A 26,807-nucleotide genomic window follows, 5' to 3' on the forward strand; every position below is an offset into this window, starting at 1 on the left:
TATGGACCTGCAACTCACAGGAGTTGCTTTTAATCTACCGCTTAATCAGTTCCTCAAAAAGACAAGTCTATCCTGTTTTGTGGAAAATAGGTAGGTAGGTTGCTTTTCAAGATGATAATCTTTTCACAAGTTCCAATGATTTATTTTACAATCTTTTAAAACAACTGAATTCAAAGGGAAATGCTGTTTCAAGTCAAGCAGAGATAAATCCACATTGTCTACTGCAATCCCATAAATGTCTTCACGTATCTGTGCGACACCCAGCTGCCAAGGCACCTAAGCAGCACGGACCTGCTCATATTATACTGCAGGAGAATCATACCCTACACTGTGAAATGCATCTTATTTCCCCAGTGTGCAAAAGAACCATAAGAAATATTTAGATTTGTTGAAAAAATATAAAAATACTCCTTTTGAGTCTGTTGTTGTAAATAACTACTGCTCAGACAACTGAGCTACTTCCTTTGGCTACTTTGACAAGGTTAACCTTGGTCTACCCCTCAGCTAGAGATACTGCTGTCTACGCAGACATCCTTGTGTCAGTATTTACAAGGTCACACCAAACAAAGCAGTCTGCCCTTGCTCAGCTTTGCTAAACAAAAGACAAAACATGTCTGTCTTCATTGGTATCAGCACTGTCACAAATGTCAGAACATATAAAACTCCAATTTAAACACAGTAAAAACAACAATCCACAAACCCAGGTCTTTGCTAAAGGCACCTCGGTGAAGGCAGACCAGAGCCGCTCCGGTTTAGTGACCATGTATCCTTTTGATGCCACAATTTTGTTTTCTGGTAAAGATAAGCATCACTCCAGTAATTGCTGCGATTTCCATAATTTCAGGTTCACTGAGATCCATTTCTTGTTTCAATTACACTGTTATTTTAGCTAAAAGACCATGATGACTTCTTCCAATTTATATCAGTTACCAGTAATAATATCAAAATTTATTGTCATGCTTCATATCCTGTCCTGTTAATGCACTGACAGAGCATATCAGTAATTTTGGAACAACAAAAAAATACTGAAAAGCAAAGCCTAAAACTAATGGAATTGAAATAGTTTTAATTCTTATTCCTCTCAAGGAAAGGCAGTGAGAGGATAATATTTCAATTTACTTCAAGTTTCTGAAGGTGTAGCTAAGCTGAAAAGGAGGAATGAAGAGTTTTATTCACTCTGATTTACAGCTAACTGTCCTGAGGACAGCAGAATCCCTCCCAGCTGCAGCCTTAAGCCCAAATTGCTCAAATATCGGCCACATTTACTATAGCTTTTGTGCTTCTATCCATCACTTCACAATGGGCAGTCTTCCTTACAAGTCAGGGTGAACTGTATTAGGGACTACAAATTCATATGGTATCTGTGAAACTTATTACTTGTGACCAGGCTTCCTTTCTGCCAGCCCATTTAAAAATAAATTTTCAAAATCAGATTTTGAATGTGAACAAAAGTAAATTAGAACAGAGCCTACCTTATTTCCAGAAACCTGTCTGTTATTCCCTCTATTCTGCAATTACCCTAGCAAAGGGTAACTTTTCATTATGCAAGTGCAAAATAAGCTATTAAAAACTTACATAGCCTGTTTGAAATCACATGGGGTTTAAATCATTATTCATTTGTTAGACTTACCTTGCTGAAAGAATGAAGGATCTCTCTACGCTTTCAATGTTCAGTTCATTCTGATATGCTTCCTGGGTTGGCTTTTTAACCTTCAGTCAAGAGAGAAAACTTGACACTGAAACAGTACTTTTATAGTTGCTTTAGTTCTACTTACTGTAAAATCTCTTACATTGTTATTGCAGAGGGGGTATATTGGAGAGAAAAATCTCAAAAGTAGATCATCATACATCAGTCGAGGGCCCAGCTGCACTAAGATTACATGCAGCCCACCATTTTATTTCACTGTGGCCCCATACGAACACTGGAGACATATGGGGGAACGAAGCTCAGGAGCTGCCAGACACCTCCCTGCTGTGCTTCAACACTCCCAGGCCCCTTGCCCACTAAGCATCTCCTGCAACTGGGCAAAAAAAGGCACTGCTGCTGCTGCAGGACAAGATGTAGCATCTGCCCAATACCCCAAGGGCTGGATCATCTTGCTGACCCTTCTGAGCTACCAAGTTTCAAACATAAGGAGGTTTAAAACTTAAGAGTGGTTCTGAGCCACCACGAGACATCTGCTGGTAGAAGAGATTTTGCAACTCTGCCTGTGAAAGCTTGGACCTGGGCACTAAATCTGCAGCTGGACTGAGCTGGACTTGGTGCTTTTCTCTGACAGGACCAGAGACAAGTTGCTTAATTCTAAGGCATCGGTTTGTCACATCAGACACCATGTGAATATACAGCATGCGTGTCCCTTATCACTACCCAGAGGGGCTTGGGGCTTAACTTTGATGCTTTTCACAAAGGCTTAGAAACAAAAGCCCTGTCTTCCCTCACAGTTAGCAGATCTCTATAAACCTTGGAGATTTGATCCACCAGAAGATTATCAGGCAGAGAAGCCTAATGTCTGGGTGTGGGCAATAAAAAACAGTTACAAGGCAAAAGTGAGGCAGTCTAAACAAAATACAAACAAAAAAATAAGTAGGCAGACTATCTCAGAGTAGGCCAATACTGGATGAAATGCAGGTGAGATGATCCTGGGGCAACAGAGTTTTTTAGGGACATCTAGACAGCAATCCCACAGCTCACATCATGCAAGAAACATTAAGCCTGTAGGATTCCTCTGTAATATGAGGATCTTCAAGATCTCTTTCCAACGATAAACATAGTTGTGTTTTGCAAATTTGAAGGCCTCAGTTTAAATAGATTTGGAGAAAGACTCATTTTAAGAAGTAACTCACCTTCATTCCAGCCAACGACAGCATGTTGTTTAGTTTATACATCCCTGACTGAACTGGAGTAGTATACAACAGGGCATCATTGAACTGTAATATAGAAGCAATGCTTTTTAATGACCAAAGTCTGTTTAGAGATAGGTGATTTCAGATGCATTTTACTGAAGCACAGAACTCATACAGCACTGAGACCAACTGTCCAGAAGGGCATCTTCTACTTCCTATATTCTGTTTAGAACCCAAGAAACATTTTCATGTATGAATTTAGATAACAATAGGCATCTATTTATATCCTGCTTGTGTAAATATACATTTGGCACATGACTAAATAGTGCACGGATGTCAAAGAACAGGCTGTCAAAAAGAACAAAAATGTTTCTCATGTATGCAGCTATATTGTCTAACAAACTACTTTAAAAGGATATTAGAATTAACCATTCAAAGCAAAACATTCCAGAAACTTGGAGACAGCAAAATTAAGATTAGCAATTGATGATTATAAGGATAAACTTATCCATATGTACCATGTGAATTTTACTGGTTTAAATGTACACCTACTGTTTGTTTCCCGTTCTACCAAACTTGGCTTCATTTGATGCGCTTACTGAACAGCTATCAAGATTTTTTTTTTTATTTTCTGTGTTGTTCAACACATGGATCCAAATTTCATTTACTGCACATAAACACAGACCAGAAAACTGAACTGTCTCATAAGTTTTTGCTATGAGATTCTTTGCAAAATAACCAAATGTTTCACGAGCCTTACTAAATCTTCACAATGTGATCAATGGAAAAATCACTGCTTAAGTGTCTAAACACTAGTCTGCACATTTTGTATCTAAAAACCCAACCAAAATCCAAAAACCAAAACCCACTACAAAAAACCAAAACAAAGACAATCTGAGCTAACGACACTCAAATTAGCAACATCTCATTTGGTGGCTGAGATAGCACCAGATTTTTGAGAGTATGACCTTAACAGATAATTTTAGTTATCTCAGTGCTTTATACGCTACAAAGTCCTCTCCAGAGTACGAGACAGGCACTTGCAAGCTTAGAATACAACCTCCATGACTGCCTAGGGAAATATTTATCGTACTACAGTAACTACAAGACGGATTTCAGCCAGGACTGTGGACCAATGATGCCACAAATTACACACAGCAACGGTTGCTTTACTATCTAAATAGAAGAGATAAACAAAGGGTTCAAGTAGAAACAGAAACTTCAGAGATGCACAGAAGTTTCAAAACAAAACAGTAGCAGAGACAGGAAAAGAATCCAGCACTTAACTTCCAGCCCAGTGCTCCGCTCAGATGCAAGCAGGCTTGTGCAGGGGAAGAAGAGGAGGAGGGAAGGCTGCAATAGCAGTGGAGGAGCTGTAGGTTTTAAGATCTGGTACGGTTAAGTGGGATGGAGTAACTGTTTTAGTTTTCCCACTACCACAGATAATGTGTTCTCATAAGAATGCTCAAATTTTAAATGAGCATTGTTCAAAACAGTACATCTTAGTGAGAAATGGTTTTCTATTAAAATTAGTGTATATGCAACAGACGATCTCTCTGAATTAGAACTGAGCAAGTACAACAGCAACTATTGGTCATTTTTTCCACTACCTGAAGTTACTAGTTACTTATGTTTGCGATGTAATGTTTCAACCACTTAAAATTACACTAGTATTACGCACACAGCAACATACACAGCGTCTTACCAGAAAAAACATTCGTGGCTGCATGACCTTCCGGGACAGCTTCATCAGTGTTCCCTCTTTCAGAAAGACCTAGCAAATTAAAACAAGCATTTCAAAACCTAGCCTTACAGGGCACAAGTTGTACAAATGAGCTGACTTTTTCATCATCATCATCATCATCACTACTACTACTACACTTGAAGTGCTGCAGAAGTTTTGGGATTCAAGGTTCCCTTTCTAAGAAAGGCTGTACACCCTTACATTTCTCTAAAAGTGAGTGTGAATGGCTGCATCACAGTTTTCCACGCTGCACTTGAAACCATGACAAATACAAGGTTAAGCTTCAGGGAAAAAAAACTGCCTGCAAGATTTGGCAAGGAATAATATTCTAAAAATCGTAAGTTTTCATCAGATAAATGTCTAATAAACAAACAAACAAAAAAGATACACGTATGGAGAGACAGTATTCATTTGACTGTTAGAACCGAATAATTAAGTGATGGACCATTTTTCTTCTTGGTATATGTCAGCTTCAGTACTTGGCTTGCATGTCATCTGTGCTGCACTTCTACTGCAATCTGCTGAATGCCATCTGGAGGACCTACCCTTCCTGGCTGTACAATCTCATGGTGTCCATTTAAACTGTACTGAATCTGCATGAGTTTCTGAAAGTTATCCTACAGGGAGAAAAAGCAAAAGGTAAGTAATTGCCCTTGCATCCAAGATTTTATTTTTTTTTTAAAAAGTGAAAAAAGCTTTAATCAAACAGCTTCATATGTCAAAATACTTACTCCCTGCTTCATGATGTCATTGGCATGGTTTGCAACTTCTATGACAACAGCAAGAGCATCTGAAGGATGAAGAAATTATGCTTTTGTTATACAGACTAGTTACCATTGATATTATGTAAAGCACAGATACAATATTGCCCTTCCACATCATGCCAAGATTCAAGGACCTGCATTCAGGAGCACTTCCCATAGATCCCAGAGTCTTTGGATCGTGGTTTAATAAGTGTGCCCTAGCAAGTCATTGCTTCAACCAACAGTGTCAATCATTTCTTACAGCTAATCAAAACAGCCCACAAGCAAAATTAAATTCTAGTTGCTCACACAAAGAATTACTTTAATTTCAATGTCTCAACTTAGAGCAGAAAAGTTAACAACATTTTAACTGAGTCATATGCAGAGATTAAGTTTTTTTCCATTTTACACAACTGCCTCCAGCGTCAGTCATGGAAGACTACATCTCTGCGATTTCTTTCGTCTGCCTTTAGTTTTGCTGCACCTAAAGATAACCATATAAAGTTCAAATTTCTAAATTTCAAACTTTTAATACCAAAAGAAAAAAAAATTATCTGAAAGAGTTACCAAAGACGAGGGATTTTATTAAGTACTGATATTTAATAACTAGCAACTCAACTGTAATATATGCTAAGGTGTAACTGCAGAAAGGGGTTACGTAAAAAGATTATGTAAATTACTGAACAGTGAGTGTGAGACAGAACCCATCCAAGGATGTTATCCAAAAACCTGTAATTTACTTAAGTAGGGGAAAAAAAAAAAAGACTCATTTAATTGAAAGCTAGAACAACTACTGTGATAAAAGGTAGTCTCTAAAGCATTTATCACCTTCTGAGTAATTGAAATGCAGTCAGGCTCCAAATAAAGGAACTCCATTTGCTTAAAAGTCCAGTGAGAAGCCTACCAAACCAGGTAAAACCAAAGCCTTGGGTTTTTTTTCCAGAGAATCATTGAATTATTAGTACTGTGAAATGGATATGTTTCCCTTATTGTTAAGTTCATATTCAGAAAGAAAGCATGTAAAAACATACAGCTTTCTGAACTGAAAGGTCCAGGTCATGAAGCCATATAAGAAACTAAACTGAGGTGCTAACAAAAAGCTCCTCCTAAGTCAATCTGAGGAGAATTTTTGTTCACCAAGACAATGCAAGCACAGGAGTCAAACAGTTAAAAAGCACAGAACATATCTTAGATATAGATGTCACGATGTCAACTGAGCCTGCTGAAAAATAGCTGGTGGTCTCCTACTAGGAAATGTTGGAGCTGCTCCAGCCAAAACAATCCCTAGCTCCCATCCACTTGAAAGACAATGAAGGGAAATTTAGCTAAATTCACAAAGGTAGGAATGAGTACCTGAATTTTATGTTATACTTTCCTTCATCTGTCAGCTATTATATGTGTTAAAAACTTAAAATTGTAGTCATTGACTTCAAGAAAGATTGAAGAATGTTAGAGAAAATTTGCTGGTTATTGAAAAGAAAGTTCAAGAATCTCAGGGCTACTTACACAGCCAAGACTAAATTAATCTAAACAGCAACACAAAATAATCTGTAGGGTCAAAGTCCATACACAAAGTGGTTTTTGGCAGGGAAGAGCATTCTACTTCTTATATCACTTTGCTGGAGTAATGTATTCAAATTAAGGTCATCAGGAAGAATCGTGTTGTTTGGGATGTTTTCCAAGAATACTAACCATAACCAGATCTAATCTTCCCCCCCTCCCTGCAATTGAATTAACCAACTAAGCAAAGCCAGAACTAAGTTAAGTTTAATTATCACAAGAAAGATCTTGGTGAGTAAAGATTAGATTTTCTTTTCTTACCCAAAGATAGACTATCAAACATGTCAAACGCATAAAATTAACACTGTTATTGTTACAACTAAGCTTCTGTTTTTAGCTTTGACATGTGAAGGAAGAGAAAAATACTGTGGAAGGTAGAACTACAAAAAAAAAATAGAAGCTGGAGAAATCACAAGAAAATGTAAAGTAAAATATATATTTAAGTTGCTCGCTTTTCAAGTGGTCAATTATTTAATGTGCAGTGCAAGCATTAGTTTGTTCACAGCCATAAGAAGTGCAAGACACAACTTTTCTATCTTTTAAAGAGCCATCATTTAAAATATTTTTGGCTTATATTTTCAATATATTCAAACAAGTATGCCTAAATATCCTAAGAAAGATATTTACTCATAACTTTTACGGTACTGTATCAGCAGACAAAGCAATAAGAAAGCAAACTTGGCTGAGTGCATTGAAGGCACTCATTTAGTGCAGTCCAATCAACTACATCTGCACAACCTTCCTAAAGGCAACAGGCTTGCACAAATGTCACTAAAGAGACTGAAATAAGTGACAGAGGCTCATGCAAATGAAATGGAAACATTGACTGGGAGTATTTTTAGTACTGCTGAGGCACACACGTGGAAGAAGGAAGCAGTCTGAATGTGCATTGCATCGCTACACTCAAGCTAAACCAGCTTAATCCCAAACTACCATGAAATATGTAGTCCTGTCCCCTTCCATCAGCAGCCATTCCTTCTCATTTCCTCGTACCTCCCTTCCCCTCGCATGCAGGTAAACTGGTGGAAGTCGCTTGTGTTTGTGCAACTTGTGACAAGACAAACTGGAGAACTCCTCAGGTTAAATATAACCCAAAGCAGCTCCTTGATCTTGTTCACTCCTGCCGCATCAATGCTTGTCCGGGCACAAAGAGAGAGGATGAGGCCAGAAAGGCTCATAGCTGGGGGAAAACAGCTGGTAGACCAGACTGCCTATCATAAAAGGTCTACAGATGCAAGGACCGTCTCTTTCAATAACAGTGGCCAAAATATCTGCTTAAACTGCCTGTGGAAACTTCACTCTTATCTCTTGGTTTCACCTCAAGGGTGAGCTGATATCACTGTCAGCTCCAAACTTTTTTGAAATACAAGTTTGCAATCTTTCAGTATCTCTGCTGAGAAGCTTAGAACTAAATAGAAAACATTTCTATTACTGGCTTAGCATTTTGCATGCATTTAAAATTTAGAAACATCATCATATGTACATAAGCTGTTATTTCTTTAATCTAAAGAGACATTTACCTTGAGTATCCCTATAGTCTGCAGATTCTTCTAAAAGATTCTTTAAATAATCTGTATAAAGAAAAAAATATAGAAATAGTTTTGTTAAAGAAATAAACAGCACCAGAAAGTAGTAAAACCCACCTTTTTCCTGGAAATCTGCTTTTCAGGCAGATCTATGCCACAAAGATCTACTACTTAATCATTAAATCTGTCAAAGTAATAACAAAAGGAAAAGTAGCGTTTCAGTAATAAAAGTATATCATGATATCTTGCTCAGGAAAGAGAAGATTATTGAAGCAGTGGCCTTCTCCAAAGATAAATGATATATTGTAAATATTATTCCAGAACAAAACAAGCAAGTGAAAAATAAGTACATACTTGCAATCATTTAGATTTAAGCTTGTGCAAACAAATTTGAAAATTACAGATATTTGCCTGAGCACCTAACTTGTCCATAGGAGCTAAGAAAAAAGGTAGTCCATAACAGAAGATCTGATTATGATTAATAGCTTTCAATAATAAAATGTTCACATAGACATTTTTAGTTTTCAATCATAGATTTAGTTCCTCAACCACGAGATGGCACCCTCAATCCATTAAAGTCTTGGTACTTCTAAAATCTATTTCACTTAGCTAAAATTAACTCCAAATGTATGACTATACAGAAAAACATCCCCCTCGAGTTTCCATTCTCTGGTCGAGTGTCTAGTTCACCAAAAAGTACAATATCCTATCAAAGATTAATATATATCCTCAGTAAAAAGTCGAGCATCTATTCTCTACAAACTACAGCTTTGAATTGCTTAATATTGAAAGAAACCAAATCAGAAACTTTCAGAGAAATATACATATTAAATTGATAATATCAACATATACTGATTTATAATTACGTTTTAAATGAGGTATTAAGATTCTGGCAGATCTACTGAAAATTAATCATATGTGATGTAGCAAGCATTCAGTTTTAGCTTTGCAGTTGTACAAGTTTCACGTAGGAGTGAAATAATTCAACTCCCATATGCTTGCCCTACCCAAATTCATCCTTTTACTCAAGAAGGATCAGGAGCCAATTGTTCCTGCCTTCATAAGATGTCTTGCTTCGTGCATGCCCCTCAGAGACTGCTCAGTGTATTGTAATCTTTTCCTTATGCCAAAAGGAAAAAAAGGAGGGGAAATAATGAAACATGTTTCTGCAGTAGAAACACTATGAAGAGTGAGAAACCTTGTCACAGTTAATGAAAGCTTTGAGAAAAACAGAACTACAGGAAGAGAAATATTTGGTGGTGAAATACTACTTTTTGGCAAAGAACTATGGGAGGAGCCAAGAGAGAAGCATGAAGAGCAGGTTGGGGTGAAGCAGAAGGAACTGCTGGGGTCTCCTGCAGGGAAGCAGGGAGGAAGCGCTGGGAGGTCTGGCTGGCTGGGCCGCGGAACACCCACAGCTTTCTGCTCTCCTCAGAGTTTTGTCTGATCATTCATTAGCAGGCGCTGGTCAACACGTGATCTTTTAAGACAAACCTGACATGGCACCAAAACCTCTCCAGCTACTCTCCGTAAACATTGCATCCTTCACGTCCCTCAAGATCTTGTGCCCTAGTAGCTACCAGACATTCCAGTGTAACACTGTGCCACGCTGCCTAGGCAGAGCACTCTTGGGAGACCACCGTAAACTAAACAAATCAAAGCTTTACAATTGCAACTCAATCATAATCTGGGCCAGCAGGAAGGACGCCAGTAGGAACCTCCCAGAACAAAGAACGAGTCCCTACAGCATATAGAGAAACACCAGCTTCTTAAAGCTGCCAACCACACACTCGTCTCTACGGGCTGGGAACAAGAGGTGAGGTGGGTATAATTTACTCATCTGCAAATGTACTGCTGGCACTCTAAGAAACTGTTCCTAATACATGGAGGCATCCAATTTAATATCCAAAGTAATTGCACTAGAAACTTAAATCCAGAGACCTAACATGGGAAAAAAATGTTTCTTGGTATATTCATGCTTTATGACACATTCCCCAAAACAACAACACTTTGCATAAGTCAAAAACATTTTTGAATAGGTATATTACAGCATTTTAAATCATATAATCAGTGAATAGAAACGGGAAAATTAGAAATTTTAACACAACTGCCTTCCTTTTTAAATACAGAATTTTAAATGAAGGCAACTTTTGCACTACAAAACTGAAGCAGCCAATAAAACTTGCAACTGTAAAATACTGAAAGTGATAAATACATAATTTTCATCTTAATACTCTCTACGTATATCTGGTAAGTGTACCTCAGTTCATAACTAAAGCTCAGCTTCAGGGAAGCACAGATATTTTTAGTCTCTTCTGTGAATAGACACTGGAAATTCTGTGCTTGCAACAACATTCTAGAGGTACTGGCTTAAACTATACTGACAAGAGGATTTCACAGACATGAATAACATTACAGTAAAAATTTAGCAAAAATATTCCTAGATAAAATAAATACAGAAGTCAAACATTAAGGTGGAATGGTATCTGCTGTCTTTGCCAAAATTTTTCCCCTCTGAAATGTACTTCAGTTGTTCAGACTAGGAAGACCTTAAGCATACCTTTAGAAAGGCAGACTTAGAAATTAAAATTTATAACTCTGCTAGATACTCCAAAACACAACAAAAATCAACACAAAAGCACACAAGTACTGCTTCTGTGAGGAACAAAATTGCCTTATGCCTTGCTTCTACCTGACAGCAGCAATTCTCTCTTCCTTCTTGCTGGGGGGCAGCGACTATAGCTTCTCCTGCTAAAAATTCACTTCTGCTTCATTAACTACTTTTTGTCTCAGGTTGTCTAATTTAATTACGTTAAACTCAAAGTAATCGTTCCTCAACATGTAATTGGCCTCAAATCTGACAACTCCACTTCTGACTTGCAAAGGAGCAGTGTCCTCAAAGGCTTATTTTTTCACCCCCCCTCAGCCTCCACTCACTATATACCAGTTAAGGATAATAAAAGATTCTCTCTCTGCAAACCTTGTGTTGAGAAAAAGAGGAGAGAGGCTTATCCCACGACAACAAAAACCCTGTTCGTATTGTACAGTCTCAAGTCATCTACTCAAATCAGAGGTTTTCGGGAGGAGAGAATCACCTCTCCATTTCTATTAGAAATCAGAGGCCTCTAATTAACCTCCCCAAAAATCCATCTGATATTTGTTGCATAGAGCTCAGGGCCAGTATGTGGAGAAGTGGAAGTTCACTTGCTGGACTGGAAAAGCTGTAAAATTAAAACAGAAACACAGCTGAGCTGTGCCTCTCCTTGGCTGATTTATGAGTCCACCTGCTCCTGCTTTTGTTAGCATAAAAGTAACTCCACTTCAAAGCACAGCCACAATCTTGTGATGTGACCATGTAGCAGCAGGTTACCAGTACAAAGCTGTCCCACTGGCACAGAACATCTAAATAGGAAGAAATCCCTGCTGACTCAGCCCTAGCAGCTTCGTTTCCTGGATTATTTTCGCTCCCCTGCTCTTTCCTGCTGCCCCCTCATCCCTTGCCCACAGATTCCCCCCCCCCCCGCCCAGGTTTTAGGCTGGAGTGGCTGCTGCATCACTGCATCTCACCCACTGCAACAAGAGATCCAAATATTTTGCGTGTCCTCCAAAGGTTTTGCAGCACATGTTTATATAGAGATTGCTCAATATTACACAGAGCTGCTGGAAGGTAACAGAGCAGATGGGTCATCCACAGAGATACGGAAGAGTGAAAAGAATCTCAAGGAAAACAGAAATGCATGATAGATTGAACAGACTGAAAATACAACAGATCCCAAATAACACTCCCCAGCCCCAGCATAACTAAATTCTTATTCTGACCTCTTTTATTGCTCCAACAGAACAAGAAAAAATTACTTTCCTAAATCAGCAGCCAGCATTGCAATCCCATTACCGTCAGTAGTATTTGCATTTGCAGGTGTATTTAAAGCTGGGCAGCCACAGTAAGGTCTGCAGACTGGGGACACCCACAGCAACATTCATCAGCCACAAAATGAGTTTTTTCAGGTCTAAAACAGCCTGTTCCAGCCACAATGACAGTTAATGGTCATGACAAATTCCTCTTCAACATCTGAGTTTCGTTTCAGTGCCGTTCACCCCTGACATCTCTCGGTTTGCTATATATATTGACAAAGGCATTTACTCCATCCTGATCCTCTGTTCAACCTTTTTAATTAAAACCTTTGACTTTATCCAAAGCTCCACTGATTTTGGAGTGTATAACAAGCCTATACCATGCCCTAAGTCAGCGTTTAAAATAAAGCAGCTCCCCAAATGCCATTTTATGGTTTGATTTCATCAATTAAGAGTCACTAAGATTTTCCCCTACAAAGCAGTCTATTTAGTAAGGGCTTTTCACCCTTTTTTCAACACCTGTGACTTTAATGAGATGATCAAAATGAAAATAGTCAAGGTTAATAACTTGGTAACTGCTGTATAATGCTTAAGTCTGTATCTCCCATAGCATCACTAGTCTAAGTACTTGCTGGGGAAATGCCAATAAGCTGCTACAGAGCCAAAAATAAAGGTCACAGAGCATTCTATTTTGCAGTTACTACATAAACAGAGGCTATTTTTAAATTGCTCATCAAGAAGCAATGGCTTTCAAAAACAATGCCTTAAGTATTTCCAAATCCTTACAGGAGCCATCCCCCCTTCTTACAACAAACACATCTCAAAATACTTCACAAAGGAGGCCTCTATCATTGCCCTCCTTTTACAGAAAAGAAAGCACTGCATCATGGACATGACTTGCTCAAGGTCACCCAAACATGTCAGTGCTAGAGCAGGGTACAGAGCCCAGATTTCCTAACCCCAAGCCAGCTCTTCAGCCTCCAATGCCCACAAGTCTTAAGCACTTAATGGTAACAAACACTAAAACCATGCATTTTGCCTTTAAAAGAGAATGGATTTTACAGACAAAACACCTGGATGGGGGAGAAATGGCTACTTGCAGAAGTTCACAGTTGCAGAGACATCTTTCACTTCCTTCTCCTAGTCCCAATTTTCCATACTTTTTCCTTCATAAAAACAAACAAAAAAACAGTCCCCAGAAACCAAAACCCAAAGCAAAACAGGAGCATTCCAATCCTCTAAGGAAATTATGGGTTTCTATTACCACAAAACCAAAAAACACCACAGGTTTCATGTTTTCCAAGTACTGCTGAACGTACCATCAGAGAACACATCACAGCACTGGGAATATTAGCACCTCGCTTGTGTATCTTATTGTAATCAATATTAACAAAGAAAGCCTCTAAACCCATGCCATGTTTTTAAAAAAACTTCACATATCTGAAGTCAGATAAACACGTTTTACAGATACGAGCACCTGAAAACAAGTTTCCTGGGACGTGTGAAGACTGGCTTCATAAACCTGTAAAAGAACTTGACTGTACCTGTCAACAGGAGCCTGTATTGGGGAATCCTCTGAACTGGCTTGAGCAGATAGTGCTTGAGGGCCAGACTAGCACAGCGGGGGCTCATCTGAAAGAAACACCCAAAATAAGTAACGATTCCATGGTAGTTAAGGGTTCCAACAAAAGAAAACAACTACTGATTACGTCGGATAAGCTTTATCTTGAAAAGATGAGACTACTTAAGTGTTACACTGCACTGCAGAGCAAGAATTTCCCTGTGTGGGAGATTGTATGCAAAATTAATCATGAATTAACAGGCATTGGTAAGCACTCATGCTCTCTGTGGATTCAAAACAGGTGCTTTTGCTTAAAAGGATGAGAGGTGAAGCTTCCCAGAAATAAAGGAAACACCAGCGTCAAGGACAACGTGCTCCTCTAATCGCTGCCAACGCCCATTAGGCAGAAAGGCAGAGAAGACAGCAGTGTTCACTGCAGAAGTTTTAATTAATCCACACCTCTAAAAGACCAGGCAGAATTAAAAGATCCATGCTTCAAAATGTTAATTAGCTTGAGTTTGCATTCATAATAATACACATCTGTCCTTAAGAAGGCCTCTTATCTCCTTCCTGCATTTGCTGACAGTACCTCAAGTTCTTCCTTTGCCCACCCTAAGTAGCCTTTTGATCCACTCGTAAGCAAATGGAGCAGGGATTACCCAAGGGGAAGCCCATGTAATAGGAGGTAAACTCACAGTTTGTGTGGATCATGTTTCTAGGGAGCTTGCACCTCTTCTCTGATTTGTTTTAAGGGAATTATGTAAAAATCTGGCAATGCTCTTAGAGAAATGAATCAGCTTTCATCTGATTGCTGCGTGTGCTGGGTTTGAAACTTCCAGAAATATGCAGATCAGAAAATTCACTTTTTTATGTTTCCAACTGAAATGAAACACCGTTCCCATGAGTAAGCCACTGCCCTATGATGTGGTAGAGAAATCAACCTGGTTAAAATAGGACACTTAATCAGTACATAGTATGACCAGGAGATTAAACTAAAAAAAAGCAGCTAGTGATTTTGTTAATGTCTTTCATATAATTTGTAGCGAGTGCTGAATTTTCTGAAAATCAAGTTTCTTTATCATATCTCACAGTGGTAGCCAAAATCTGAATTTACTTCTTTCCACTTCCACCCTACTAAGTCTCAAGCCAAGATTTTGCAGGGGAAAAAAAAGAAAAAGAAAAAAGAAGAAAAAAAACCAACCCACAACACCAAATTGGAAGATGGTATCTAAAGCCTTATGGAAGACCACAACTGCTGAAAAGCCATAAAATAGGTTATTTCTTACAAAAGACTATAGTACCTCAAAGTCTTTGACTACTGATGCAAAACCTGCATTCTTCTTACACTGTTCATCTAACAGTGCAACATTTTTATCAAATTCTTTGATGTAGGTTGAATACATTTTTAAATAGGGACCCTTTTTCACAAATATATCGGCAATTCTCTGATGTTCGAGCCTAGAAACAAGAACAGAGCAATTAGAAAGAGCTCAAAAGAGGGTATATCTTAACTCTACAGCAAAACATCAATCTTTTTCACTGTAAGATGTGCCGTGTTATGCTCTGAACAAAAAGGTTACAGTCCAGCAGATAGGCATCCATCTCAGTAGCTACTCCGAAAAATCTTACCAGGCACACTTCCATCTAACACTAGTGTTAGATCACAACCACTGGATACACAGTCTGCTTAAAATGGTCTTGAACCATTTGTACACCTTAATACAAGCTGGACTTCTGATGAGATGTATCTTCAAACTTCAAGACGCAGTCTCCATCCCTTAATAGGAAGATGGGATTACAGTCTTTACCCATTTCAGTGCCTTTGTCAGTATGCTTCATATAGCTGATTTAGATCCACCCACCAGTGTAATTGAGAATGGACTTCAGTGGGACTGCAACTGTCAATCTGTACTGTGTCTGGTTAGTAGATCTCAACTGCCTTTAAAATGCAAACTGATCTTCAGGACAGTCCTCCTTTTCCTCTAATGAAATCAGTCCATTTATCATGCCCATGCAGGGACCAGAACTTTCAATTAAAAATGAAATTTTAAATTTAAAAAAGTGTGATTGCTAAAAACATGTGTTGACATGCCTTCTGGACCTTTCTGGATGCATCTAATGGCAAAAAGAACATCTGAACAGAAAATTATCTTTCAAAGTCAATTCTGTCATTTAAGGAGGCACATGAAACACAAACAAGAGTCAAACTGTGGTCACATGGAGTCACATAAGCCCCACAGATAAATTTCAACAACATCAAAGGAGTAGTATCCCTTTATTGATAGTCACCAGTGAGATAATCGCTCTTCCAGTTCCCTCAGGAGGTCCCGATTGAGTTCGTACAGCTGAGGTAGGTAGTACAGGATCTGATTCAGGATTCTGTCCTCAACCACTGGCTTTCCAAGCTGCCTAGAGGCATGTGCCACAGCGTCCCGGAAATCCTGCCAGAGTACAAAGAGGACAGAAACCCCCCTTCCCATGAGCGAGCAGCCTTCAAAGCACCAACACAGACAAGCATTTTCTCTGCAGACATTCCAGGCGCTGCTCCCTATTACCGAAGGCAAGGCGGGTACCATCTGGGTTATGTTTCTCTGCAGCTTCAACTTACTCCCCTGGGACTGCCTTAATCCCTTTGGTTTGATGCTGGAGCTTTACTTTGTTGCTCCTGTATGCCTACTATAGAAGTTGTTCATTATTTTTATAACATGCCCTTAAGAAATGTGCTGGTACTACATACAAGGAAACTGAGAGGGGGAAAGCTTCTATCTGCAAAGGTACTGATAGCCTTGAGTACCTTCTTGCTAAAATTTGGGTCAAAAAGCAAAAATGTTATATCAGCTAATAGAATCATAATATCTTATTTTAAAATCATACTAGTTTCCATAAGTCATCTACAAATGTCCTCTCAGAAAATGTGCCTCATTAAAATGTAGCATCACAAAGTTACTATATGTAGCAGCTCTTCTATATACAGGAAAATTAACAGCTAACAAAAATATATTGTAAGAACACATAGGGACCATGACATTTCAACTGTTAATAATGGTCAAAAACAACATTGGTGCCTTCAAAACATTTACAGGGAGGAGGAAAACTCCACCTACACTTGAAGGATCATCTTGTAGCATTTTTATGCTATAACCAGCTCCCAACAGGACAGAGGTGAGGCTTATTGGTCCTCATTAAACTATTTAGAATTAAAATCTTGGCCCCACACAAGTCAGTATGGCCAGGATTGCATCCATAATGAAACTCAGCATCCATTGGGCGAGGTATTTTCCCTAAACACATGTAAACACAATTTTCAGAAAAGGTTGGCAATGTAGCATTTCACTTGAAAAATAATACTGTCTGAACATGAAAATGAAAATTCAAATTAGGTGGTGTGCTGTATTATCATCTCTCACTTGAATTTGGGCAGCAGCAGAAAAAAGACAATCCATAACAGGTCTTTTTAAGTTTGTGGTCTGCTGAAACCTGATAATGTGTGCACGATCTATATGTGGCCTGAAAATGTGACCAATATGTTCCTAAGTATGATGATGAGTTACATTTTAAATGTGCTTGGGGTCCACACCTGCCTTTGAAAATCTGTAGGGTTCTCACGTTGAAAAAAAACCCACAAAAAACCAACACAAAACCAAAAAGAAACGGAGGGATGAGGAGAAAGAAAAATTAAGCCCCCTCCTTCCCACTCCCCAGGTCTACTACTACAGGTCTTAACAGCTATCTCATCAGTCCAGCATCTGGCACTATTTAGGGTCTCTCAAACTTAAGTCTCAACTTTCCCTTGCCCTCTCTCCTCATTACATCAGCTCTGATGGCAGCGTGAGCTCCAGACACACTTTCTTGCTTTGTGACCCTCTGGGTCATGAAGGCTGTGACTGGGCAGAGTTATGACAAGAAACTGAAAGGAGATACAGGACGATGGCTGTGATGGGGGAAGGCTGAGAACTAAATGCAAGGGAGTTAAAAAACAGATGGCGTTATTCATATGGAAATGTTCTGTTTTACATCCTCTGTGCAGACTAGTGACACATAGGTTAACTACCAGCTGCATCTTATGGGTTTTCCTGACCCTAGGGCATTGCTTAACACTGAAATGATACATGGAATTACAATGGCAAAAGCTCAAATGAGGCATTCTGGAGAGCTTCATGCAAAATGCATCATCATATTATGATAATATTCTCTGCACCACCCCCCAATCACATGCACACACAATAATATACTCTATGTACTTTGCTATGGGATGAAACAAGAATTTTGTCCGAATGTTATAAGGCTATTTGCACGATGAAAAGCAAAGCAGTTTTCTCTGTAGTGTGATCAACAACCCAGGCTTTTCCCTGACCAAACAATAAAAGGAGAGCAGGGAGCCAGGTTTAAGTACCAGAAGATAAGACAGGAATGTCATTTGTAGTTAAGAGCATTTATTTAACTTCTAGATATAGCATTCAAAGAGTCTGCAGGATGTTTTCCAAATACAGATTTGGTTTTTTGACTGGCTTGATCCAAAGTCCATGAGGCTTTGGATCACACCATGAAAGACTCCATCATTAAAACAGCCAACCAAAACTTTGTTTCATCACTCCCTCCGTCCCCCTCCACAACCGAATAAACAGAGGAAGCCCTACAGAGAGGAAACGCAGGGAAGAAAGATAACGTGAAGCTTTTCAAATGATGCAAACCAGCCTGCTAAACAACAAAAGAGCTAAACTTCAATGCTTTTCTTTTGCCTTTTTTTTTTTAATTATCAAGTCTTCACTACAGAAGCAGTACAATGCATTTGTTACTGTAATCATTTTAAGATTTATTTTTAACCTGGCAGTGGGTGTGAAGTAACTGTCATGCCAAGTTCATCTTGAGATAAACTTAAGAGTTGAAGGCAGAGAGCACATGCCTGAGGAGTGGGGGGTAGGAAAAGTCAAACAAATGTAACAAGGTTGGAGTTAACAGTGTTTACACTTGGAGGTACTGGCCTTCTGAGAAAGTAATTTCTTATCCAAAAGGACAAAACACAGAATAGGTTTGGTTTAATGACCAAATATAAAATATGTTAACCTAAAAAGTAAACCCTGAAATCTCACTCCGAAGGGCGGGAGGTATTCAGACAAGGACAACTTTTTATACAAGTAGGTGAATGACTTAGAGATTAGAAATTGCAGTAATAGTAATTTCATGCACCAGAACCTAATTCCTCCTAAAACTAAATCTGTTCACTGCTAAATAAAAACAGAACTGCTGTTGCAAATAATATACACATTGCTCTGATATCTATATATACCTGCACGAAGCAATTCACATGACAAACATTTAGCATATAGTACTACATAACACTGCTTTCAGTCTGTTCAGTCACCTGAGTTGTCCTAGAAATTATTCTGTTTGAAGCAATGTAGCAATCCATTACAGTGAATTTTAAAGACAGAGGTTTATAATTTAAAATGAGCCTTTCAAATATTACAATCTTACTCATAAAAAACCCACCCCAAACAACTTGCCATGCTTTGCAATTAATGTGCGTATTTCACTGAATAACACCATTTGCCACTTTAGACAAAAGTTCTGTATGCTGCACAAGAGAAAACAAAAGATTATGCTAGTTATACCGAATCATCCCAGCTTCTAAGCAGGATAATTTTTCCTTTTGGAAGCAGAGAGGCTACTGTACACTTTCTGAAGTGCTGGTTTACAGTTTACTGTTTTACTGTTTACTGGTCCAATAATAATCTTCTGATACCACTTTCTGCTGCTTAGGCAAAGGCAATTGTCTTCACACAGCTACTTTAAGAGGACAGCACTCATCATCATCCCTAGAAAGCTCATTCTTTTCAAGCCAGAAACAGTCTTAGTCTATACTAGACTGAGACAGGATCCCACTGGATACCTGTCTATATCAAAATCTAGTTTAGGCAGTTCTAAAGGCTTCTGATACAGCCTGTATCATCCTGGGCTGCATCAAAAGAAGCATGACCAGCAGGTCGAGGGAGGTGATTCTCCCCCTCTACTTTGCTCTCGTGAGACCCCCACCTGGAGTACTGCATCCAGCTCTTGGGTCCCCAACATAAGAAGGACATAGAGCTGTGTTGGAGTGAGTCCAGAGGAGGGCCACAAAGCTGATCAGAGGGCTGGAGCACCTCTCCTGTGAGGACAGGCTGAGAGAGCTGGGGTTGTTCAGCCTGGAGAAAAGAAGCCTCTGGGGAGACCTCATAGCAGCCTTCCAGCACCTAAAGGAGGCCTACAAGAAAGCTGGAGAGGGATGTTTTACAGTCACATGCAGTGACAGGACAAAGTAATGGCCTTAAGCTGAAGGAGGATAGATTTATATTAGATATAAGGAAGAAATTCTTTACTGTGAGGGTGGTGAGGCACTAGAACAGGTTGCCCAGAGAAGCTGTGGATGCCCCCTCCCTAGAAGTGTTCAAGGCCAGGCTGGATGGGGCTTTGGGCAACCTGGTCTAGTGGAGGGTGTCCCTGCCCATGGCAGGGGGGTTGGAGCTAGATGACCTATAAAAGTCCCTTCCAACCCAAACCAGTCTATGATTCTATATTGTCGCTGAATTACTGCTGGATAAGACATTCCCAACTTGAAAATGTTTAGAGAATTTTATTTATTGTATTAGTATACAATCCTCCTAGAGCTGTTCAGCCTTTAAACAATATTTGAAGAGGATACCACCATCACTGCTTTTGTTTCCTCCCGCCCCTCCTTCAACGCAGCTTCCTTAAATAAGCAAAGGGCAGTGATATCTGAAATAATCCTGACCATGTTGTGAATCATCTACGATCAGCCCACGCACTTCCCCTCTGCAAAGGCCCTGACTCACAGTCCCTTTCAGTTCTCTCCACCGGAGGATTCCCAGCGCACCACAAATCGACCTGCCCACATCAGTCTAGGGAGCAAAGGAACAAGTTTAGTTGTTAACCAAAATAGGTACTGACCAGACTAAACCCTCGCTCACCTGCTGACCGGGTTAAGAGCACCTTGAGGTATCTAATAGCTGAATGAAGATAATTTCAAATGGGTGAAATTAAAATTTCTTGTAAATTTAACTGGAAGAGAAAGAACTACATGATCTAAACGTGGTCACGTATTTTACTCCTAAGGCTTCAACCAATATTCATCTTGGATCTGTTCTCCTAGAACATACCATCAGCAAAGCAAAAACAAGCCATAATCCCTTCTGCTGAGGTACAACTCCCAGCTAAATACACCTGCAGATAGCTCAAATATCAGTTTAATTTAAGGAAAAAAAATATATTTGCGTTTGGACGATTTTCAAGGAATACACACACATCCTACGCGAGGGAGGAGGGAAGGGGAGGAAGTTTCACACTCTGGGGAACAGCCAGGCTGCTGTATGTGACAAACTGTAAACATGACTGCTACAGAAGATTTCACAAATACACTATTCAAAATATAAATAGGCAGTCTGATGTAGAGTTATATTAGCCATAGGCTGTTAAGTTAAACTATAGCAGTGATTGTCAATGAAGACCATGAGTAAGAGCAGTGGATCATGACATTTTCAAACATATGAGATTGTTTCTGGAAAGCTGTCAAGAAGTTCCACACCTTTTTCTCAGGTAGTAAAATAAGTCTTTAACAACATAATATAGTTCATTTTTTACAATAATCAATGATATAACTGTGGCATATTCCCAGAATGTTATTTCAAGGAATAGGCTGGGTAGACGACCAATGTTTCCTTCCAAACCCAAACTATTTCATTAGCTTTTTTAATAAGATGACTACAGCTGCAATTCATTATCAAATGCCTCAATCAGCAATTTAAAAACACTTAGTAGACTAAAAATTTATCAACATATTCACCACAGACTGGTCAAATATTAAAAGTTTTACAGTTGGCGAAAGAGGACTTGGAGGTTGAGAGCATTTTTCACAGCCAAACAGTAGGTCGGTTGTAAGCCAGGAGCAGAGGTCAGGACTTCCTTTGCTCCAAAAGCCATAGCTATTTTATTCCTCAATATGCCTAGTACGTTCTCATTCCAAATCTACTATGAATTACTTTTCATAACATTTGGCTACAATATATAAAAAGGCTGAGTTTACTATATACATAGTTTTTATATATATATAATTTTGCAAATATCTTCTGAAAATGGGAACATATTAAAACAGAATTTCCCACTGAAAAGTGCCCCTGGAAGGATACACAATAGGGGAAAAAAAAGTTTGACTTCTTATCTGCCTTCTCCAATAAGAGGCTGATCTTGTGGCTGCAGAAAAGTTACAGGTGCCTCCTGACAACCTCCTACTTGCTCTCAGAGTCCTAATAAGGATAGAACTGGGGTGTAAGTCAGAAGCACAGATCTAAAGGCTCAGGCAAAAGCCTGCAAGCCTAAGGTTTTCTTTACTCACATAGCACAAAGTCACACATTAAGCCCTGCAGTGGAAGGAGCCATCCCCCAAAAAGCATGTTCCTCTGCTGGACCAGAAACCTCACTGCCCATACCATAGCAGGAGGGGGAAAACGAAATCAAAAAGGATGCAAAGACAAAAAAGAGTGGTGGCTTTTGGCAAAAGAACAAAATCAGGAACAAAAAAGTACAAAAGAAATCACAGCAAATAAGCCAGGCAGCTTGCCCTCACAGCAACAGGGTGCTGCTGAGGGGGTCCTCTCACTTTTGCAAAGCAAACCATTTCCAAAAAATCCCACAACAAAGAGGTACAAATGGCACACTCCTGCCTTACTCCTTTTCCAGGAACACCAGGTGTTTATTGGGCACAGAGCACCTCAGACAGCAGTGACAAGCTTACTTGTTTCTGCCACTTAACGTTTTACATCCAGTTCTCGGTTCCTTTTATTCCTGCAAGTGCCCTTAGGGAAGAAATAGCACTTCCTGCATCTTCTCAACCCTTGTTTATTCTCTGGAAGCCATACATGACCCGTCTCACAAAGATACGTGCAGATGAGCCAGTTTGAATTAAGCCTCTCTGTTTCCATGAGTTTCTAACAGCATTTTACTGGAATCTCGTCCTCTAAAAGAGCATTATAACAGTTAACAGAAATACAGAGAATTCAAGATTACATCTAATGTTTGATTCCTCCAGCAACCCCATTCACCGAGTATGTTTGAGAACGTGCCAGTGTGCAGTCAGTTAAGTCCCTTATCTCTGCTATGACCAGCTTATTTCATATTCTAGAAGTGTCCCCAAGTGTTTATCATTTTCTAGAGAATTTTTGTAGTCTGTCTTCAACAGAAGCAGCCACGTGTACTTAACAAGCACGACAGTGTCCAAACAGGCAGGCTCTCTGATATCTTCAAGAGTTGTTCCACCTAACTTGACTTTGTCAATACAAAAGAAGAAAATGCTAAAAAAAAATATTCACTGGTACTTGTAACCAATTTGCAACCACATTCCCACCTTCTCAACTGCTTTAGACTCTACTTCAAATGCTCTAAGCAGTAGCAACTTAAAAACCTTTTTCTTGCATCAACAGTCCAGTTCCCTGGCTGTACTAAGAGCAATAAGCTGCATTAACTGCCACAGGTAAGACAGGCTGAGAAGAATACTGTTAATTTCAGATCATCACTAAATGGATTTAGTCACTAAATTTCAAGTATTTACTCTTTGGAAAACCACTGATAAAGGGTTCAGAAAGTGTAATGGAGCCTCACCTGAACAGCCCAATCTTTACTAAGGGTAAAACAGCCCAGCCTGCGGAAAACCTAAGTTTTAAGTCCAGAAATCTGTCAGAGGTTGCTTCACTGGCAGTTGGAACCTGGACACTGAAGCTAGGAAGCCAAAGTGGTTCAGTGCACATGAAATCAAAAGGATAGTTTTATCAACATCAAGTAGTATCTGTAAGAAATACATGATTAAATGAACAGATTTAATAATGTCTGTGACAAACATATGCAAATCCTCAGGCATACCACTCTGTAGAAATAAAAAAAAATGTGTTTCTGCAACCTGTATCAGATATGGCAATTTTTATGTAATGAAGAATGCAAGCACACAGAGCCTCAAAACTGGTGCCCACTCTGACGAGGACACTCACCAAGGTTCACGCTGCAGGCACACGGACAAGTTGAGGACAAAGTATTTCCTGGACTCCTAGCCTAGCATCATCTCTGTTAGACCAAGGTGAATACATGTTGATTGTTATTGCTGGCCAACAAAAACATTTCTAATGGTTTGTATTTGGCAGCTAGAAACTAGCATAGTGTCATGAACAGAGCTGTGAGTTATCCATTAAAACAAAGCAAAAAGCATCCTACAGCACTGCACATTTACACTGTGCAGACAACCTTAAGTTTATCCCAGAAACTTCCTAATCTCCCTACTATTTTCTCTCTCCCACATTCTTCCTCCGCCTGCCTGCATCCTCCTCACCAACGGCCTTTCCTTCCAGTACTGCATGCATTACCTGAAGAATGGTACACTGAACAGCAGAAACAACTTTAAGACATAAGTTATATGCCTGAAAAATATGATAATTAAAAATCATATAGCTTAAAACTTGTCTATGCTCATTAGGACAATTCTCTTCCTTTAACCAGTATTGAAGCTTGAGTTCTGTACTAGAAACCACGTTGAATATAAATTATACATTGGCCACAACTGCCTGATCCAGCTTTTAAAAACCAAGCTTGAACAGAATAAGAAAATCAATTACTAAAATGGAAGGCAAAAGAGGAATCAGCAAGTGGTGTGGTAAGTTTTTTGTTTCCTGAAAGACCTCCGTATTACAGGACTGTATACATCCGTCTGTAAGAGCCTTTGTTCCCAGTTTCACAGAACACGCTTCTCAAGAGACCGAGATAGACCAACGCATCTGTTTGCAATATAACCACTTCTATTGCCCAAGGAAAAAAAAAAATCAGTATGCTTGCACTTAATAGAGTGACAAAATGGTACGAACACATATCACTTAGAAGTCGACAAAAAACACATAAAACGGAGCTAAAGAAAGCTAAATTCTTCATTAATTTATTGTTATCACCTTCAACACAGTATGTTTAACAGATGACTGGTCTGCATAAGTGTAGAATAAATACTTAACCCTTGCTGTGGACAACACATTGCATGCACTACAATCACAGCTGTTATCAGAAAGCAAGCATCTGTCAAAGAACTGCAGCCCAAAAAAATATGCTGCCATGGTGACAGATGCACCGTTAGAGCTAATTAGTTAGATTACCTAAAGAATGTGTATTTTTATGTACCATTTCTAAAGGTAAATTGTTCCTGCCTCTTCCCACTACTTTAAAAGTTATTCTAATCAAAAATTTATTTTGGTTGCTATGGTACAAGCTGGCTTATAAATATGATGATGATTAACATAAATGGATATTTTCATTCCATTTTCAATATTCAAGCAATACCCCCACTCAGCTGGAAGACTGCATACATTAATTAAGGAGATGCAGAAGGAACCACCAAAATATTTGCCCATTATATAAAATCTGAAACTTTAAAGTTCTGCTTAATTAGATTAATTTTTATATTTTGAACATGTAAACACAGCAGAAAAAAAGTCACATTCACTACAATAAAGGCTAAACATAGAACTTTAACATATTAAACAAATAGAAGAGGAAACACTTTTTTTTGGTACTTACAATGTGTAAGAGCTTTAGCACATCCACAAACCTATCAGAAAAGCAAGAAAAAGCAAATAATTATTTTTTAATAGCCCAATTAAATTAAATTGACTAGCTGTTAAGTTTAGCACTGACACTTACACTTTCTCTGAGCTCATGATCTCCTTGGCAATATGGTAAACCTTTGTTTTCTTTCCAGCTGCCTTACTCTGCAAATAAAATTATATGTTATACTATGCACCTACTAAAACTGTTGTACAGATAATTTCCGGCTACTAGTTCCTCAAATCCAAAGTAATTATACAGTAGTTATTTCTAATAAAAACTTTTTATACTGCTTTGAAATCTCTTGGCTTTGAAATCTTCTGGCTTTTCAGGATCTGTGAGAGAATTAATTTAGACTTTAACTGGAAACAACAATATCAGCTAAGAGTAGTTTTTATAACCCTATCAGTCTTTCTATTTAATTATTACAGGAAACACTGAAGCCCATAATGAATGAAGCCCTAGCAAATGACAATTATTGTTTAGCAAAAGTAGTAAAGCACAGATAATATTTCTATATTATTTGATACTTCTTTTCTCATTAATACAGCAACAGTAATATGTGCAGTAAATTCAAATGGGTTTCAGGAACATCTTAAAAGAAATACACATTTTCTTTACTGAAAAAGAAGATGAAAGGAGAAAAAAAAATCATACTGAAAAGTCAGCTTCTGACAATCTACTAAAGGAGCTGCTGGAATACATAGCAACCGTACTGCAAAGATGTAGAAGTGTGAGCCTCAACATCTACCTGAGACACTGTGGAGATGATGTTGCGTTTTATCTATATGCGTTTGGCTTCCAAAAAATCAATGCTACTGTTCAACATCAGATAGAAGGAACAGGTATAGCAAAGCAAAAGAGGGTAGGTGTCAGCATGCAAATGTGTTTTCTACACAGTGTTAACTCCCATGTACAATTTTCCTCAGATAAAACACCTTTGTCCATAACAGCTCTCATGGTTTGCCATATGCCTCTCTGCTGCCAGCTGTCACCACATCTATTAGATATTCAGGCTTTCATTTCAATGGGCTGCAAAGAAAGAGCATGGATGAGGGGCACTGAAACATCACAGGATATAAAACACGAGTGCGATGAAGTCCTGGGCAGAATGTATTGAGTATGGTAGTATAATATAGGCATTGAACAGTTTATCTAGAAAAGCAGATATCGGTGGCATTGCATATATGAACCGCTGGTTCATAAGCACTGGTGTTGCAAGGTTCATCTGGAGCTTTAGGTCTTCTCTGAACCTATAAACAAGTCTCAAGTGCTGGAAATCAAACCACAGAACCGATGGTAGTATTCAAAGGCTGGTTTTAATGATATTGTTATATTCAAAATAAAAAATAAAT

General features: G+C 38.8%; 1 protein-coding gene across 3 annotated transcripts in view; it reads right to left on the bottom strand.

The window, feature by feature from the left end:
• Positions 1–26,807, bottom strand: part of FGD6 (FYVE, RhoGEF and PH domain containing 6) — a 72,547-nt gene that overhangs the window by 14,543 nt on the left and 31,197 nt on the right. For all 3 annotated transcript variants that reach the window (XR_008577915.1, XR_008577916.1, XM_054832364.1), the window contains exons 4-14: positions 25,549–25,616; positions 25,426–25,456; positions 16,120–16,271; positions 15,132–15,288; positions 13,814–13,901; positions 8,412–8,462; positions 5,320–5,378; positions 5,134–5,205; positions 4,550–4,618; positions 2,845–2,928; positions 1,631–1,710 (exon numbers count right to left, since the gene is read on the bottom strand). Coding sequence is in view for 1 of the 3 variants with exons in the window: in XM_054832364.1 (XP_054688339.1) it covers positions 1,631–1,710; positions 2,845–2,928; positions 4,550–4,618; positions 5,134–5,205; positions 5,320–5,378; positions 8,412–8,462; positions 13,814–13,901; positions 15,132–15,288; positions 16,120–16,271; positions 25,426–25,456; positions 25,549–25,616 (911 nt within the window). In the remaining 2 variants the exon portion in view is untranslated. The remainder of the gene's footprint in view (positions 1–1,630; positions 1,711–2,844; positions 2,929–4,549; positions 4,619–5,133; positions 5,206–5,319; positions 5,379–8,411; positions 8,463–13,813; positions 13,902–15,131; positions 15,289–16,119; positions 16,272–25,425; positions 25,457–25,548; positions 25,617–26,807) is intronic.

This window comes from Grus americana, chromosome 1 (assembly GCF_028858705.1).
Source record: "Grus americana isolate bGruAme1 chromosome 1, bGruAme1.mat, whole genome shotgun sequence".
Lineage (NCBI taxonomy): Eukaryota > Metazoa > Chordata > Aves > Gruiformes > Gruidae > Grus > Grus americana.